We start from the raw sequence: 17,639 nt of genomic DNA, 5'->3' as shown, positions 1-17,639 counted from the left end.
ACTTTAGCAAGGCTTTTGATACGGTCTCCCACAATATTCTTGCCAGCTACTTAAGGGAGTATGGATTGGATAAATGGACTGCAAGATGGATAGAAAGCTGGCTAGACTGTCAGGCCCAATGGGTAGCGATCAACGGCTCCATGTCAGGTTGCTGGTCGGTTTCTAGCGGAGTGCCCCAAGGAGCAGTCCTTGGACCGGTTTTGTTCAACATCTTTATTAACAACCTGGATGGGGGGATGGATTGCACCCTCAGCAAGTTTGCAGATGACACTAAGCTGGGGGAAAGGTAGATACGCTGGAGCGCAGGGACAGGGTCCAGAGCGACCTGGACAGATTGGAGGATTGGGCCAAAAGAAATCTGATGAGGTTCAACAAGGACAAGTGTAGGGTCCTGCAGTTGGGACAGAAGAATCCCAAACATTGTTACAGGCTGGGGACTGAACGGCTAAGTAGTAGTTCTGCAGAAAAGGACCTGGGGGTTACAGTGGATGAGAAGCTGGATATGAGTCAACAGGGTGCCCTTGTAGCCAAGAAGGCTAATGGCATATTAGGCTGCATTAGGAGGAGCATTGTCAGTAGATCCAGAGAAGTGATTATTCCCCTTTATTTGGCTCTGGTGAGGCCACATCTGGAATAGTGTGTCCAGGTCTGGGTCCCCCATTATAGAAAGGATGTAGACACATTGGAGAGGGTCTAGCGGAGGGCGACCAGAATGATTAGGGGGCTGGAGCGCATGACCTATGAGGAGAGGCTGAGGGATTTGGGTTTGTTTAGTCTGCAGAAGGGAAGAGTGAGGGGGGAGATTTGATAGCAGCCTTCAACTTCCTGAGGGGAGGTTCCAAAGAGGATGGACAGAGGCTGTTCTCAGTGGTGACAGATGCAGAAGAAGGAGCAACGGTCTCGAGTTGCAGTGGGGGAGGTCTAGGTTGGATATTAGGAAAAGCTTTTTCCCTAGGATGGTGGTGAAGCCCTGGGATGGGTTCCCTAGGGAGGGGGTGGAATCTCCATCCCTAAAGGTGTTTAAGTCTCGGCTTGACAAAGCCCTGGCCAGGTTGATTGAGTTGGGATTGGTCCTGCCTTGGGCAGGGGGCTGGACTCGATGGCTCCTGAGGTCTCTTCCAGCTCTGGGATTCTATGGAGCGGGGGCTGGTGCAAGACCAAGCCAGCTCCCTCCTGCCCCAGGGAATTTTACCGCAGAACAGCCCTGTGGCCAGTCCGCCCTTCCACACCCGCAACGGGGACTATGGGCCAGCAGATCCCAGCTCCCCCCGGCCCCGCTTGGAGAGGGGAGAGAGGCAGCAGGGACAGCCACAGCTAAGAGATATTAAATGCTTTATTTTCCATATTAAAAACCAGTATTTAATAACTAGACAAAGCTAAGTTCATCTTACCCGAAAGACACGGCGGGGACACGCTACAGGGCACTCGAGCCCCATGGGGCCAGGGCGGACAGCAAGGGACCCCATGGCACATCGCAACTACGGTCCTCCCCTCCCCCCGGCCACCTGCCCCCCACCCCTCCCAGACCTAGTACCAAAACAGCTATACAAAGTATTGGTTCTGGCGGCAAAGGGCGGGCGTAGAAAAATACTATTAGCAACCGAGTTTGTGCAGTTCCCGTTCTTCCTTTGCCCAAGCCAGTTCCTCTGAAGACTCCACACAGCGGCCGCTAACCGAGTCCCCCGCCGGCGAGCCCCAGCTCAGAGCGCCACCTGGACACCTGGGAGCTGCCTGGAGCTATTTTGGCACAAAGGGCCGTGCAAGGAGGCAGCCAGGCCGGGCGAGGGGAGATGGGCCTTGGCTTGTGCTGGCAAGAGGTGGGGCTGATGCCCATAGAGGCCTGGTGGGCGGGGGGGCCTCACCCCATCCAGCCCTTGTAACTCCTACTGCACCCCCAGTACCAGGGTTTCTGCCCTGGAGTTGGGCCCAGCGGCCCTTTGGCACTTTGGCAAGGGGAAAGGAGCCTGGTGCAGGCACTGAGGGGTGTGGCCTTCGCTCCACCTCGGGCCTGTCTTGGCGTCCAGGCCCAGCCCTTGCAGTGGGGAAGGCAATGCCTGCCCAGGGAGGGGGACGCGGGTGCGCACGCTGGGAAGGTGCCTCGTGGAGAGAGGAAGGACAGTTGGGAGTTAACCTGTGGGGTGAAGGACGGGACCCAACGGGCCGAGACCCCCAGGTGGGACAACCTGGGCGGAACATGATGCTCTCAGCTAGAGGACCAGCCAACAGCCGCAGGTCCCTGGGGAAGCCAACCCAGACACCAGCGGGGCCAGGCCTGGGCCGTTCCACTCCCTCCGTCCCCGCCGCGACGCTGCCCACAGGAGCACGCAGCCCCGGGCGAGCCCCCGTCACACAAACCCCCTTGCAATCCCGGTGAGACCGGCATTCCCAGCACCACCGCGCTGAGCTTGGCACCTCGGCTCAGCGCCTCCCAGGGAGCTAATACTGCTGAAAAGGGGACCCCGCCATTGGGGGGGGTAGTTCTCCCCCCCCCATTTTCCATTTGACCAAGTCAAAACAAACCAACTTCACCACTCCCTAAGCTCCCTGCACCCCACGCCCCACCCCGAGAAGGGCTCGCGTGGAAGGGGAAAGCGGATCCGAAAGAAACGGACTGAAATACACCTGCTGCCGCCGGCCAGCCTGCGGGGAACGCGCCTTTGACCAACAGGCCCCTGCCTTTCCACTGCCTGGGGGCGATCGTGGAGCGGCAGCTGCCTTTCCGCCCCGCAGGCGGGGAAATGGGATGGGGGGGTCACGGTGCAGCTTGGGCCAGGGGCTGGCGTGCGGCCCCCGTTCAAGGCAGGCTGTGCGGAGAGCCACGGCCGAGGACGCTTCACTCTGGCGGCACAGCCTGGTTGAAGCCAGAGGAAGGGAACCTCCCCCAGCAAAACCGGGGGCCTGCCTCGCAGCTGGCGGACCCGGCAAGCCGCCCGGAAGGCCACAGCAGGCGGGCGGCTGGGGCTGTTTCCGTAAGGAGGCCTGGGAAACCAGGTGCGTCGCCGGCTGCCAGAGGTGCCGGGCTCTTGCAGTGACCAGGGAGAGCAAGAGGCAGGTACTCAGTGCCCAGGGGTGGGGGGCTTGTTTTGGCATCCCTTAGGCACCCTGGTTGAAGGCACTGACCTAGGGTCACCCACCCCTGGCTCGTCCTGCCCCAGCGGATCGGAAGGGCAGGGTCCCACCCTGGGCAAGCCACGGCTGGTACTGCCTGGCCTCCTTCAAGGTGCTCCACGAGGGGAAGATGAAGGCTCCTAGAGCCCCCCTAAACTAAAACCCGCGCAGGCCTCGCTTCTCCCGACCTGCAGAAAGGGAAAGGGGCTGGATCCTCCCGCGCCGGTTCGGCCAGCGAGGGGCTCGGAGTTGAGCTATTGGCAGGCGCAGACGCCTGTCACCTGACAGCGAGCGCCGCTGGGGGACCCCCGGTCCCTGGCCCTCGAGGTAGGACAAAGGGCGAGTGGAGCCGGCTCCCCAGGGCGTGACGGGGGGCAGATGCTGTCCACACCAAGGAACCGGGCGAGGGCCTCTCGTGGCAGACGGGCGGTCAGGCGAGCCAGCCCAGCCCTCGCAGACTTACCGTGGGCAGCAGGCCGGCGGGTTCAGTGGAAAGCAGAAAGAGTCCAAGAGCTGCCGGAGGGAGGAGCAAACATGTAAACACTCCCCCCAGGCCAAGCAAAGTCACTCGCCCCGATGGCAGAGTCATTCCGGGAGCTCAGCTGAGGCAAGGGAAAAAGCCCCAAACCAGAGACTAAGTGATTAACCCTCCCCCCGACGTCCGTGTGATGCTGTGCCCTGGCGCCGTGGTCCCTGGAGTCGGATCCGGTCCTTCCCAGTTCAGACCAGGCCAGAGACGCGATCCCACCCTGCTGCCCCCGGGCCTGTTTCGGCTTTGGGGGGCAGCGCTGTAGTGTTGCTTGTGCTGAGTCCGCTGGGCTCCGCGGAGAGAGAACCCCCGAGCCGGGGCGGCCTCACGCTCCAGCTTCCCGGCCGGCTGTTAGCGAGGAGGCGAGTCTAAGGGAGGCTGAGGGTCTCTGAGGAACAGCGGAGCCGACAGCCTGGCTCAGTCAAGTCTTGTGGTCCATGGAATCCAGGTGCGGAGATGGGCCGGCAGGGTCCCTGCAGGGAGCACACGCAAACGCATCAGCCCGCCGGCCCTCAGGACGCTGCCCTCTGCTGGATGGAACGAGGACTGCTCAGCTAATGGTCATAGACCCTACACTGAGACTCTCCCTTAGCTGAGGGGGCTGGAAACTGCCTTGTCGGAGGGGCAGGAGCGGCCTTCTAGCTTTGCCACCGCCATGCTGCTGCCTCTAGCAGCTTGGGGCCTGCGGGTTTCAAGGGGGACCTCCAGCCCCAATGCAATCCTGAGCCCCACACAGCCCAGCTCCGTCCTCCTGCCACAGCCGCGCTCTGCATGGAGGTGGGGAGGAGCCCCTGGCACAGGTTAAGGCCAGACATACAAGGGAGCCATTCCCTGCGCTCGCAGGGCACCAGGCGGGGAGCCCTGCTAGGGGGACACCCTCTGTTCCGTGTTGGTCTGGGTGGGAGTTTCCTAGTGACAACGCAGGCCCTGCAGCCGTGCTCAGGGGGGCCCCCCGCTACCGGGGTCCCGCTCCCCAAGGCCGGGAGACCAGCCCAGCTGCCCCGAGGCACCCGCACAGCCGCTCCCAAAGCCCGGCAGAGCCCAGGCCACATGAAACCCAGGACCTGGCAGCAGACTGATGGCTCCCAAGTCCCAGCTGGGGGCCCGGCGGGGGGTTGCTGGCCTATTGCCCACTGAGCAGGCTGGTGACGGGGCAGGAGGAGGAGAGGCAGCCGGGTTCCACAGCGAGCAGCGCCAGCCAGGGCCCCGGCGCCACCGGCAGAGCGGCTCCGAGCAAGCTCTCGGCAGCGGTGCTGGGGCCGAGGGAGGGCGGTGCCCCGGGAGCTGCTGCCCCAAAGCCCCCCCCCCCCCCTTTCCCCAGCGTTGCTACTGGCCTCCCGCTTACCTCATTTAATCAGGATCCCGGGGGAGCGGGCCTCCTCCTCGCTCACATTCCTCAGGTTCCTCTCCGCTTCCTCCGAGGAGCTGGAAGACAGACGCTGCCGTTAGGACGTTCCAGCCCCAGCCGGGCCAGAGACGCCCTCCCCTTGCTGCTGGGCCGAGCTGAGAGCTCCCGGCTCCGGAAACCACCCTCCTCCTGGGCACAAGAGGGCGAGCTGAGCCAGCACTCCCATTAGGCAGGGGATGCTGGTCCAGCCCCCCACCTCCACGTGCCCCCTCACAGCAGGGCGGCACAAGCCCGGATCCAAGGTGGGATGTGGGACAGGCCAAGCCGTTGAGCCAGTGGAGCCTGGGGACTGAGTCCGAAGGTGCCCGCGCCACAGACCCGTCCCCTGCACCCGGCGCTCCGGCTGCCAGATCGCCGCACAGGATCCCTGAGCTGCCCGCCGAGACGCACTCTCCGAGCCTTGGCTGGGCCGCCGGTCCCGCGGCGCCGCCTGCTGACAGCCAGCTAGGTCACGCGCAGGCCCATGGCCGGCCCTGCTGTGGCCAGGGCGGGTTCCAGGCCGTGGCGCACACAGAACGGCCCCAAGCGCCGGGGCAGACCCTGGCCGGGGCATCGGGCAATCCCAGCCCCTCGGGGGACACGCATGCACAGGCTGGGAGTCCCCTGCCCGGCCTCTGCTCACAGGCCAGAGGCCGGTGACGGGCACACGCCAGAGGCGGGTCACGGGGCTCCTGGCACGGACACTGCATAGGGGCGCGGGACCCTTCTAGCTAGGGAGGGGGGGGATGAGCCCTGGGGAGGAGACCAGGGTGAAAATCCTCTGCCACCCTCCAGGCGCAGGAAGGGTTCACTCCGGCCCCTCCAACCCTGCAGAGCTCTGGCCTCGGGCGGCAGCTCCGGGCATGCACAGCGCCCCCCGGAGGGGCACCGACGACGTCCCACCCGATCGCAGTCACAAGCAGCTCCCAACCCTCACGTGTGCGCTTCAATCCCGAGGCAGGGCAGGGCGGGGGCGAGCGCCCGGAGCGTGAACAAAGCCACTGGCCCCAGGAAAGGGGAGCTGCCCTGTCTCGTGCACCCGCCCCCAGATGCTGGCTGTGCCCAGACAGCACCCAGGGCAGAGCTGGCCCTGACAGGCCCAATGGGAGCCCTCCGGCCGAGAACGCTCACGCTCGCTGCACCCGACACCCCGGCACATGAACTCACGCCAGGAAATCTTTCACTTCCTCCACCGTGATGTCCCCGGTGGTGTCCAGGGGGCTCTCCAGGCTGCTCGGCGAGTCGATGGGCGTCGGGGAGAAGGCAGCTTGGGGCTCCTCTGGCGTCCCTGCAGGAGAACACAGGTGGCGCTGGGTGCCAGCCCCACAAGAGGGCAGGCCTCGTGGCTGCTCCCCAGGCCAGCAGAGCGAGGAGCTGACAGCCCCACCCAGACAACATCCTCCCCCTCCCCAGACACAGCACATCCGGCCCGGTGCCAAACTTGCTCGTGGCTCTTCCTGTGCCAGGGAGCATCCCACTGCCAGCACCCAACCTGCCCAGCAGCTGTTCAGAGCAGGAGCCGGGCCGGGGGGATTCCCCAAGATGGGGTGGGCTGAGCAGGATGGCTCACCCTGCAAGGCTGCACTGCACCCCTCCCCCCCCACCCCTCGGCTCTGAGCAGGGTGGCATCAGGCTGGTGCCAGCCTGCCAAAGGGCCCAGCTTTGGCCTGAGGTGCTGCCTGCGCCGGAGAGGGAAGGGTACTCAGCACCCAGCAGCACCTCCTCCCACCACCGGCCAGGGAGACACCCCGCCCCTTAGGCAGCACACCCCCCAAGAGCGGGAGGGCAGCTCCAGCCCCCAGGCTTTGCCTAGGAAGGAGAGGGGCAGCCTGGCAGCGAAAAGCACTAGGATCCCCAGGCCTTAGAGTCCTGACCCCCTGTCCCCCAGGCCTCAGTTTCCCCATCTGCATCACCAGGCAGCAGCGGCGGCCCAGCGGGCATGAAGCACAGCTCCGCCAGCACCCGCCGCACTAAGGTGCGGAGTCCGAGCTGTTTCCTTACGGGCGCTGTCACCAGGGGAGCCGTTCGCCTCCGAGCCCTGCAGCACGTGAGTCCCGTTGGCCTGGGTCAGTTTCGGCGTGCCGGTGAAATTGGGGCTGCGGGACAAGGAGAGAGTCTTTCCGTCACCAAGGAGAGGGCTGCCAAGCGGCTATGGAGGATGCTTTTCTGCAGGGGATTTCCCCACAGACGGGCCCCCAGACCTCCCCCGTGCCCCATCTGAGCCGTGCCACGGACTCAGGGATGCTCCACCGGCAGCAGCCAGCTTGCTTTGGACCAGCAGGGTTCCCACCCCACACCCTAAGGCACAGCTTGAGCAGCCGGCCGGCCTACCTGAGACAGGTGGTGCCGCGAAGCCGGCCGAGCTCCAGCGAGCACAGCGGCTCGGTGATGTTCCGGGTGCTCAGGGAGAATCGCTCGAACTCGGAGGGCGAGATCAGGTAGAAGCCTGGGGGGAGGAGAGAGCCCAGAGGCAGAGACGCGGGCAAATTAGACGGGACGGAAAGATGGGGGCCCCTGCTAGCCCAGCTCCCAGGGCAGCACTGCCCCCCACGGCGCAGGAACCCGGTGCCAAGCCAACAGCCGAAGGAGCCCGTGCGCCCGGCGCGCTCACCTTGGCCGTGCTTGGTGAAGACGCAGGAGGCGATGCCGCTGATGTCCTCCTTGCGGATGCAGTCGTAGTGCACCTGCGGCCGCAGGCCGGGCACCGTGAAGATGTGGATGTCCCCCAGGTTGGTGAGGCAGGCCAGGCAGTTCTCCGTGTAGTCCTCGCACGCCAGGCTGGTGAAGCTCACCAGCGCCACCTTCCGCACCCGGCAGCCCTCGTGGGCCGTCAGCTTGAACTTGGTCTTGGCGCTGACTTTCGGCAGCATGAACACCTGGGGGGAGGCGGAGAGCAAGCTGCCTAGAGCGCGGCCTGGTCCTGCCCCCCAGACAGCGCCCTGCCATGGCCCAAGGGATCCAGTCTGGCTGCAAGTGCCACAGGGGCTCTGGACACAGGCCAGTTGGGTCAGAACAGCAAGGATCAGGTGTGCCAGGGCTCCGGCCGGCCGCATACCCACCCGGCCACGTCCGCCCCCTTCGCTAGCCCACGCCACCAGCCCAGAGCCCATGGCCGGCTCACAGGGATCGGTCTCCCAACGGGAAAGCTGCTGGGCCAGGGACCGTGTTCCTGAACACCAGCGCCAGCTCCAAGGACGCTGTGTCTGGGGAACAGCGCAGACTTCCTGGGCAGAGCGCAAGGGCCTTGCACCCCGGCCAGCGCTAAAAATCTCCCAGCGCCCGCCCCTCCAACCTGCCTTCCCAGGGTTCAGAAATGCCCCGTGGCTCCAGGAGTGGCCGTGTCCTTCCCTGGCGAATGGGCATGTGCCCGGGGGAGAAGCCGGGATGAGGCAGCGTCTCCCGCTACCTAAGTCGCCCGGCGTGGGCGGGAGCCGCTCCGGGGAATGGCAGCGGCTCGCAGCATCCCCACACCGATGCCGCCAGCCACCCCGCCCCTCTTACCTTGAACTGCTCCTCGGAGGCGATGAGCACAGAGTGGCTGCCCTGCATGTCCGGGGCTTTGGCCAGGTCCCGGGACACCTCGTAGGGCTCCGGGAGGGGGTTCCCCCGCCCGTCCAGGACGGCGATGGAGACCACCGGCGCCCTGTGCATCAGCTGGATCTCCTTGCCCAGCACCGCCTCCACCGAGCGCTCCGAGAACTTCTCCTGCGACGGCACCTCCAGGGCGTAGGCGAAGACGGAGCCCGAGTTGGTCCCGGCCCACATGGTGGGCCCGTGGTGGGCGGCTGAGCAGCCGGGGAAAGCAGCAGCGTCAGCAGGGCTGCACAGAGGCTCTGCCCCCCTCCCCCCTTCCAGCCTTTCCAAAAGCCAGACTCCTGAGGGCGGCCCCAGGGCCCAGCGGGCAGCACCTCACCTCACAGCAGCATTTTCTACCCCCCAGGGCTGGGCCCAGCAATCCGGAACGTGGGGTCCCAGCGCCACCCGGGTCTGTGCAAGGCCACTTGGGTTGGGGGCCCTGTGAACGGGGGACACCGGGCAGACCGTCTGCCTCCCCAGCAGCAGAGTGTTCGCACAGCCGCCCACCCCGGGTCAATCCGCACTTCCTGAGCGTGGGTCTGGCACTGGCTAGTCCACAGACCAAAGGAAGAACTACACGGGCGGCGCTAACCAGGGGAACTCTCTGCCTCATGATGTTACTGAAGGAGGCGGGGTTTAAAGCGGAGCCTCTCCCCGCAGAGCTACTACACAGCACAGCTAGAAGCCCTGTTATCCCCCATGCCTCGGGGCAGACCAGGTCCGGAAGAACCTGCCTCCGCTTCTCAGTGCAGGGCTGTACCCGTGGGGGCACTGCACACCTGCCTCTTGGGCACCGTGTACTCAGGGCTGGCACAGACAAGGGGTCCGGCCAGGGGAGCTGTAGGTCCATCCCAGTGCCCACGGGATCCCCACCCTGGCTGCATTCCCGCTCAGAGCTGCAGCCAGGCCTTACCGTCTCGGAGGAAGGTGTCGGCGAAGTACAGGCAGCGTACCACCCCCGAGAGCGAGTCGTCGGCCGACCGGGGCTCAATCCGCCTCTGCACAGGGGCCATCTCCACATCGGGGGGGCACGCCTGCTCGGCCAGCTGGGCATTCGCTTCCTGCAGCTGGGGGAGGAGGCACCAGTTCACCAGGGGTCAGCTTCTCCCCTCAGACAGCTAGGGAGCAGCCCCACAGGACAGCCCCTCTTGGGGCTCCCAAGGGTGAGCAGGGGACTCTCCAGGAGCTGGGAGGGTGGGGAGATAGGGCTAATGATAGGGAGAAAGGGGCTAATCAGGGCACTAGTCTGGGACATTAGAGGTTCAATTCTCCTCCGCTGCCACTGACTTCCCGTGGGACCTTGGGTGGGTCACTTAGCCCCAGTTCTGCTTGGCCTGGAAGGTGTATGTCACAGAAAGAAGCAGGTGCGGATTCGGCTTGGTTTCTCCTTTAGAAACCCAGGCCCCATCTGCCCAGGAGGACTCTGCCGCGCGGAGGCGGCGCGGGAGCAGCTGCAAGGGATGGGGAAGGGGCAGGTGTAGTTTTCAGCAGTCTGACAATCCCCCTGCTCTGCTCCCATCTCACTCCAATGCTTCACACACACTTGGGACAAAGGACATCCTTGTTAAAGAGCCAACACCCCGCCCCCGCAGTGGAGCCCTGGAGACACCCCCACTACAGGGGCAGGCTCAGGATGGGCCGGCGCCCCCCAATGCCCCGCCCCACAGTTACCTTGCTGGAGGGGCTGTTGGCTCCGACCCTCTTCTTGCCGGAGACTCGGCTCTTGCGGATCCTGCGGAAGGACTGGCGCAGAGACTTCTTCAGAGACTTCACGCGGGAGAGGGGCCCCTCCATGGCCAGCGAGTCGTTGGGGTGGAGGGTGCACCTGCAGCGGCACAGAGCTGTTCAGCGCCGGCCCCGCGGCTGGTACCGGCTTGAGGGGGGAGGGTGCAGCACCGGGGGGGCCTTCGAGGATTCGCCACGTGCACAGGAGAGAGGTTCCTTCCCTGCCTCCACCCAGCTCCACCCTGGCAGGGCCGGCCCCCCCATCTCTTGCATGGTGGTTCTCAGGTAACCCGTCAACACAGGGTCCTGGGACTAGACCCCTCCCCGCACAGCTCCTCCAGTAAGTCCCCTCTGCAGGCGGCGGCCACCAGAGGGCGCCTCTCGGCCACCCCGCGAGGCCGCAAACGCCGTTTAATTGGTTGTCGAATTAAAACTCTGCCTTCCAGCAGCGAACCCACTAACGGGGGCCTGCGGGGGCCGCTGCTTCTGCCAACCCCGCGTGCGAGCCCGGTGGGGCTAGAGCAGCCCTCTTCCTGCAGTGGGCTGTGGAGGGGGGGCTGCTCCCGGGTACCGTTACCCGTTCACATCCTTAGTCCCCGTTCACTGCAGAGCGCTCCACGAGGTGGCTGTGGGGAGGGGGAGGGCCGAGCAGCCTGGCTAGCGGGGTGCACCCTGGGCCCAGCAGGGACACTGTCTAACACAAGGGTCTCAGACTCAGTTTACCTCAGGGCCAGGCCTCAAAGCCTCCTCGCAGGCCAGCAGGCTCGAGACGGCTCTGCACATGCCCTCCGCGCATCCTCTGGCATGACCTGCTGCCCCCCAGGTGACAAACCCGCACCCCAGGGGCCCCACTGCCACCGCCGGCAGCACAGTGGGGCCAGAGCAGTTTCCGGCTGCGAGGTCCGTGCCATTGCCGGCACCTCCCCGTGGCCCGGAGGGGTGTGCGGAGCTGTCTCGTCGGCAGCTGCCCCAGCCTCCCCTTCTCAGCTTGGATGAGGTGGATTGGGGCTGGCCTGGGAAGAGGTGGGGCAAAGGGCCCCCCTCCCCTAGCCGCAGGGCCTCACGTGCCGGCTGGGGGCCGGATTGAGGAGCGGCTCAGGCCCTAGGTGGCCCACGGGCTGGGAGTTTGAGACCCCTGGTCTAGAACATGCTCCACAAGCGTGCGGGCGGCCAGGACACCCACGTGTGCCCCCTGATGAGCACCTCCTGCCCCCAGCTATGGGGCTGCTCCGTGGAGGGACTTCGTCCTGGCAACTGTCCCCAATGGGCCCCATGCAGCGCTCTGCCTCTGGCTGCAGCAGCAGGAACGGCCGTCCAGCTCCCCGGGCAGGCCCAGGTTCTCCCCAGGCAGGGTGGAGAGCGGCTGCAGAGGGGTTGGAAACCCCCGGGCTCCCGCTGGACCGTCCAAGCCTCATCAGCCCAGTAACAGGGTCGGGATCCTCCTCAGGCAGTTTGCTCACCCAGGCTCCCAAGGCAGGGAGCGGTACGTGCCGAGCGCTGGGCTGCTGCCGGGGCCCCTTGGCGGCACACCGACAAGCCGGCAGCGGCGCATGGGACAGCAAGCTCCGGCACCTGCTTCTCGGAGCTAGGACTCCCCCCAGGCCAGCTCCCCACGGGAAAGGAGCCAGCCACACGATATTTAACCCTCCCTCCACCCCACTGTGCCCCCCTGCAAGCTCAGAGCAGCTCCGGGGTGTGGCCGCATCCTGGCCATTAACGCCTGGGGAGACCCTATGGCCCAGCCAGGATGAGCATGGGGGGAGAGGAGCCCAACCCCCCTAGAGCCCAGCCCTGCCTGGGGCAGGCTCAACAGCACATTTGCCAGGACCAGCTCCATCTCCGAGCAAGCACCGAGCTGGACGAGACTGGCCCTGCGCCTGGAGCCGGCCTAGGGGCCCCTTCCCAGCACGCTCCCGGCCCCCCTACCTGGCCAGCACCGGGTTGCGTCGGTAATGGTCGAAGAGCCCGAAGCCGTGGCTGGTGCCGAAGGCCACCAGGTTCCACTCGGAGTGCAGCGTCACGGCGGTGACGGCGGCCGGCGGCATGCACTGCACCAGCACGCTGGGCTGGAAGCCCGGGCCGAAGGCGATGGAGCCGTTCTTGGGGGTGAGCCGGTCGTGGCCCTTCCAGGTGAAGCCCTCGCGGTCCTGCAGCAGGTCCACCGTGGCCACGCTGATCATGTGATCGGACCGCTCGTCACTCAGCTCCATGACCAGGACCTGGCACGAGGCGGAGGGGGCAGAGCGGCACTGAGGGCGGGTCCCTCCGGGGCATCTCCCTGCTACCCGCGGGGGCAGCCGGAGCTAGTGACAGCAGAGCCCCGGCAAGTAGACGAGAGCAGGCTCAGGGTTCTCCGGAGCACCTCCCAGACCTGCTGCATCGGCCGCTACCCCAGGGGCACCCCAGCGCCCCACTCAGGGCTCCCCTCTTCCCAAAGCCAAACGGGGTTTCAATGAGTCTCAGCTGGGCCGGGGGGGGGCCCTCTCCTCTAGGAAGCAGCTGGTCCCTTCCTGCCAGGAGCGCAGGTTGGTGGGTGGGGGCCCAGCGCAGTGGCCGGTGGCAGCCGATCACTAACACAAGGGATTTCCCCTGCTCAGCTAGAAGCCAGCTGGACAGAGCAGACACTCCACAGCTGATCAGAAACTTACAAATCTTCCCCAGCCAGGTCCCGCCCGCTCCCGCCAGTCTGCCATGCCCCGAGGCAGATCCACCAGCCGCGGGTGCTGCCCTTCATCCCACAGGCCGGCTCACCGGGACGGCAGGGAAACACGCCCCGGCGTCAGCTCCCTAGCCCCAGGGAGAAACCCCCAGCCAAGGTCTGAGACACCCACCCTGCCCACCGAATACTTGGGCTCTGCCCCAGCCTCTGCACTCCCTTCCCCCTCCCCGTAGGCAGAGCAGGGCTGGCCGGCCGGCTGGCATCGCCCTCCCCCCGAGTCACCCGGCTGCTCTACCTGCCCTGCAGTCCCAGCCACCACCATCCGGGACGTGTATTTACACAGCGCGATTTTCTGGATGCCCAGCCGGGGGTCGTCGCTGTACGGATCAAAGCAGCCCACCTGGGGGATGGAGACAGGGAAGGGGGGAGGGGGTCAAGACACGGCAGGAGAGGGGGCAGGACGCAGCTTTCGTTCAGGGCTCCCGCAAGCCCTTGCAGAGTCTCCTTCCAGCATGGGCACCCCCAAGCCCCCTCCATTGACTGGTCTCAGATCCTGCCTCAACTCCCAGCACGACCGGCCCTTGCCAGGGGTCCCCGGCCTCTGCCACAGGGCTGCGTTATTGGATAGCTCCCTTCCGTGTGCACTGGGGATGGGTCTAGCCAGACACCGCAGGAGCGGGCGCTGATGCTCAGGCCGACAGGCTGGGATCGGACACAGGCACAGCTGTCGTGCTGGCCGGCCAGCGATTCCAGCCTTCACGAGGCAGGCCAAGCCAAGCCGACCTCCTCCAGCAACTGAACTGAAGCCGCGCTCACGCGCCTCCTGGACGGGCCAACCTGGCCCGGGTCATTCAGCCGCAGGGGCGAAGATTCAGGGAGTCGGCCCCTCTGGGTGCCCTATCAGATGGCAGGCTCTTGTCACCGCTACTGACCTGGGCTGGCAGTGAGCTGCCCGGGGGGGGGGGGGGGGGGGCTTATCCGAGCCACAGGCCTCCGGGAGCCCACAGCCAGCCAGGCCAGGGCAGGAGGCCCAGGGCTGCCCCAGGGATGGGGAAGGGGCGCAGGGTGGTACCTTGCGGAAAGGAGGCCACTCCTCCTCGCTGGCCTGGTTGAGGCTGTCGTTGTGCTCGCAGTCAGTCTGGAAGATGTTGGCAGTGCCCAGTTTGTAGAGCGGCCGCAGGGACACCCCGGAGGCGTCCCAGAAACGGACCGTGCCGTCCTCGTGCCTGGGGAGGGGAGAGGGAGAGACGCGCCACTCAGTGCGGAGAAACCGGGAGAGCGGCTGATCTGTCCCTTGCCTGGTCCCCGCATACGTGACTGTCTGGAGCAGACCTGGGGGTCTCTCTGCAGGCCACGCTAGCTCCCGTCACCCATAGGCAGCGGATTCCAGAAAGCACGCCCTGCTAAGCACGGGAGCCCAGCCAGCCTGATGCTCATCGCGGCGGACTCACTGACAGCACCGGTGCATCCCACCGGCTGATAAAGGAAGGCAGCCTTGGGCAGCGGAGGCCCAGATGCATCCAGCTACTACAAAGCCAGATGGCAGAAGAGGATCCAGTCACTGCAGCATGGACCAAAGGCACCTTAGACAGATACCCTCGGGAGATGCATGGTCCCCAGAGAGCTTCTGCCGCTGGTAACATCCTATTCGTGCTACGTAAGGAAAGCCACCCACGCTCCGCTCTAGCAAGCCATGCCCAGCGAGACTCCAGAAGCCCCCCAAGGATGAGGCCAGACACTCAGTACAAGGACCGGATGCCAGATGACGATAGGGACCAATCTGCACGACAGCCAGGCGTACGGCCTGGAAAAGGCTATAAAAAGCCACCAGCTCCAAACTGAACAGCAGCAGGAGCAGAGTGCAGTGACCAGCGGTCCCCGAAAGCAGAGCGCTGGGGCAGCCACCCAGGGGAGAGTCAAGCGCCACCCAAGCGGATGAGCAGAGCACCCCCAGCCGGCCGTGTGTGCACATGCCTCAGTGCTCAACGTTTATCCTGCACCTGGATGGAATAAGTTAGAGGGAACACCGGTGAGGATTCAATTCTAGCAAGACTAGGAGACCGGCTGCGTTTACATTTGAAAGGCCACAGGGGCATGGCCGCTCTGGGGCAGAATTTCTAGTGGACCCTACAGCGACAGAAGGGGCCTTTTCATGGCTGGAGAGAGGTCACACCTATCGACTGAGTGCTGTCTATACCGGGCCTCAGGTCAGCTTCACTACATCTCTTGGGGGTGTAAATTTCACACCCAGGGTGACGTGGCTGGGTCAACCTAATTTCTGGCGTTGGCCAGCCACAGTACAAAAAGGGGTGAAAAAAATTGAGTAACCAATTCCTCAAAGCATTAAGATAACAGTACATATTAAAACACTGATTTAACTAACACCCAATCAGGAGGTTTTCACCATGTTATTAACCAACTCGTAGTTGATGAAATACATGGCCAGTCATTTTGCTAGGAGAACGACAAACACTAAGAATCCCCCGTCATGTTGTTTAAATGTGAATACACAGCCCCGCAGTAAACAAAACCATGAACTCACAGCAATCAGCATTACCGGAAAGAACGAATCTGGCACCTGAATCCCCAAGATCGGAGTATCGCTTGCCCAGATCACTTGCCCAATGAGGGACCAGTCAGAGGGTTTTTAAACACACACTTTCCACTAAACAGGCAGGTGGAATCCTGCAACACCCTCTATTAGCCACAGTTTAGCCTGAAAGTCCGTTCACTAGCTGAGCATCCACGAGAAGATAAATGATCAAAGAGCAGGAATCTCTCTTACAATAAACCACGCGGTTTAAAGGGCCTTGCACCGTGCTGGTCTGACGTTTGGAAGGTTTTCGGTGGGGCTGTAACACATGGCAATGCCCAGACACTTGTGTGTTCCAACAGCAATACAAGCAGCCAAGAAGTCTGCTGTGAAGACTGGCTTTGGCAAGAGCAGCCATGCAACGAGGGTGCCCGAAAAGCTCCCAAGACAGCTTCCTCCACTCGCCCTACTCAGACAATGCAGCTTCCTAGCTTTAAATGTTTCTTCCCAGGCCGTTCACCCCTAAAGGGATGGATTCTTAACCCGGACCCCGACAAACCTGTTTCCCCTGCACTTAAAGACGGGAGAAGCACCGAGATACAGCAGGGGACTTGGGCGGGGGGGATGCCAACCGCACGTTCTGCCAAGCGTTTCCCACCTGGGATGTAGTGTGTGCGCACAGGACGGTAGAGGGGGGTACAAGACAGGAATGGACTCTGTTGTTTCACGTCTGCTCAGTGGCTCTGCCATGCTGACGCCATCGCACGCAGCCTCCCCGGCCCACGGCCGTCAGGGCAGATCCTGGCGCTCGTGTCAGTCCCCAGCAATCCCTCAGCCAGCATTCCCCGCCCTTGGGGCCGGCTGGCACAGGGAGGGCGGCAGAGATCAACTGGGTCCAAAGCCAAGCGGCGAATGTTTCGAATCCACAGCACGTCTGGATCCCAGACCAGCTACTGGGTCACGGAGCGGACCCCCTGCCCTCGGGATGGCGCCTCAGAGCCCTGATCAGTATCAGTTGGGGGGGTGGGGGGGAGGGAGGCAGGCAGGTGGCTGCAGACCCTGCCTCATCCTTGGCTTCACTAGCGCTAGGCAGTCCCAGGATTCGAAGGGAAGTGGTTGCTTAGCAACAAGCCAAGCCGATGTTTCCCTCCAGCCAGCCGGCCTAGAATCCACCCAACTCGCACGCTGAGGGCTGGGGAGGAACCGACACGCCACCGAGCAAACATTTAGGGCACTACACCCGCAGAAAGGGGGGGGTCCAATGGTCGCCCCCCCCCCCCTCGGGGAGTGCCACGCTGCTCCAGGACGAAGCCCACAAAAAGGCCGACGTGGGCGGCTGGGGATTGGAGGAGCCGAGCGGCAATGCCTCGGCGAGGAAGGGACGCCCCTGGCTGCTTCCTGCTCCCCCTCCCGGAGCTCTGTGGAATGGGGACAGCTCCCCAAGGCGGGCACCGGGCATGGGATCTACCACCACCGCCCGGGCTTGGCTCACCGGTAACTGACCAGCCCCCCGCGCTGTCCCCGGCTTGGCCTTTCTAGCAGCAGGCAGACCGGCTTGAGATGGCGTCTCCGGGCTGGGCTCCCGCAACCAGCAGAGCAGGACTATGCACACAGGCTGTCTGCGGAGGGAGGCTCTGGCCAGTGCCAAATCGGCTCTTGCCATCTCCGCTCCAGAGCGGGCTGAGAGCCAGCAGGGCAGCGAGCCACCCAGGAGCCCCCGTGGGCGTGCGCCTGCGCGGGAAAGCAGGCTCTGCCCAGCCTGACGTTTGCCTCGAATTTTCCATCGCCCCCTCCTCCCCTGTGCCAGCCTGAAGGCCTGCGGCCGCCAACAAGCCCGGAGGAGCTGGGGCAGCGCTCAGCCAGCGATGCCTTTGGCAACGCGTCAGCCAACGCGGAGCCAAGCTCAACCCTCCACAGAGCGAGGGGAAGGAAAAACAAACAGAGGGAGGCATCCTTGCCAGGCTCAATGGGGAGAGCGGTCAGCTAGCCCACCCAGCCTCCGAGGGGGGACTTCCCCATCTCTCCCCGGCATCTGTTCACACCCCACACCTCTCGCCCAGCCTCCTGACTTCACACTCCTCATCCCTTCCCCACTCTCAAGAAGCAACGTCCCCTGCCCCGC

At 64.4% G+C, this 17,639-nt stretch overlaps 1 protein-coding gene across 7 annotated transcripts in view; it reads right to left on the bottom strand.

Moving 5' to 3' along the window:
- Positions 1-1,315: 1,315 nt before the first annotated feature.
- LLGL1 (LLGL scribble cell polarity complex component 1) overlaps positions 1,316-17,639 on the bottom strand; it is a 68,087-nt gene continuing 51,763 nt past the window's right edge. For 5 of the 7 annotated variants that reach the window (XM_075899767.1, XM_075899770.1, XM_075899763.1 and 2 more), the window contains 12 exons: positions 14,057-14,210; positions 13,280-13,384; positions 12,252-12,544; positions 10,272-10,425; positions 9,514-9,667; positions 8,526-8,809; positions 7,636-7,900; positions 7,356-7,470; positions 7,026-7,120; positions 6,192-6,312; positions 4,983-5,062; positions 1,316-4,110 (listed from right to left, as the gene is read on the bottom strand). In XM_075899767.1, coding sequence (XP_075755882.1) covers positions 4,984-5,062; positions 6,192-6,312; positions 7,026-7,120; positions 7,356-7,470; positions 7,636-7,900; positions 8,526-8,809; positions 9,514-9,667; positions 10,272-10,425; positions 12,252-12,544; positions 13,280-13,384; positions 14,057-14,210 — 1,819 coding nt within the window. In that variant the 3' untranslated portion in view covers positions 1,316-4,110; position 4,983. Of the gene's footprint in view, positions 4,168-4,982; positions 5,063-6,191; positions 6,313-7,025; positions 7,121-7,355; positions 7,471-7,635; positions 7,901-8,525; positions 8,810-9,513; positions 9,668-10,271; positions 10,426-12,251; positions 12,545-13,279; positions 13,385-14,056; positions 14,211-17,639 lie in introns of all 7 variants that reach the window. The other 2 variants (XM_075899764.1, XM_075899765.1) reach the window with 2 other exon arrangements.

The sequence above is a fragment of the Pelodiscus sinensis genome, chromosome 16, assembly GCF_049634645.1.
Source record: "Pelodiscus sinensis isolate JC-2024 chromosome 16, ASM4963464v1, whole genome shotgun sequence".
Lineage (NCBI taxonomy): Eukaryota > Metazoa > Chordata > Testudines > Trionychidae > Pelodiscus > Pelodiscus sinensis.
The sequence above is the reverse complement of the archived record's forward strand: the minus strand, read 5'-3'. Positions and strand labels throughout refer to the sequence as shown.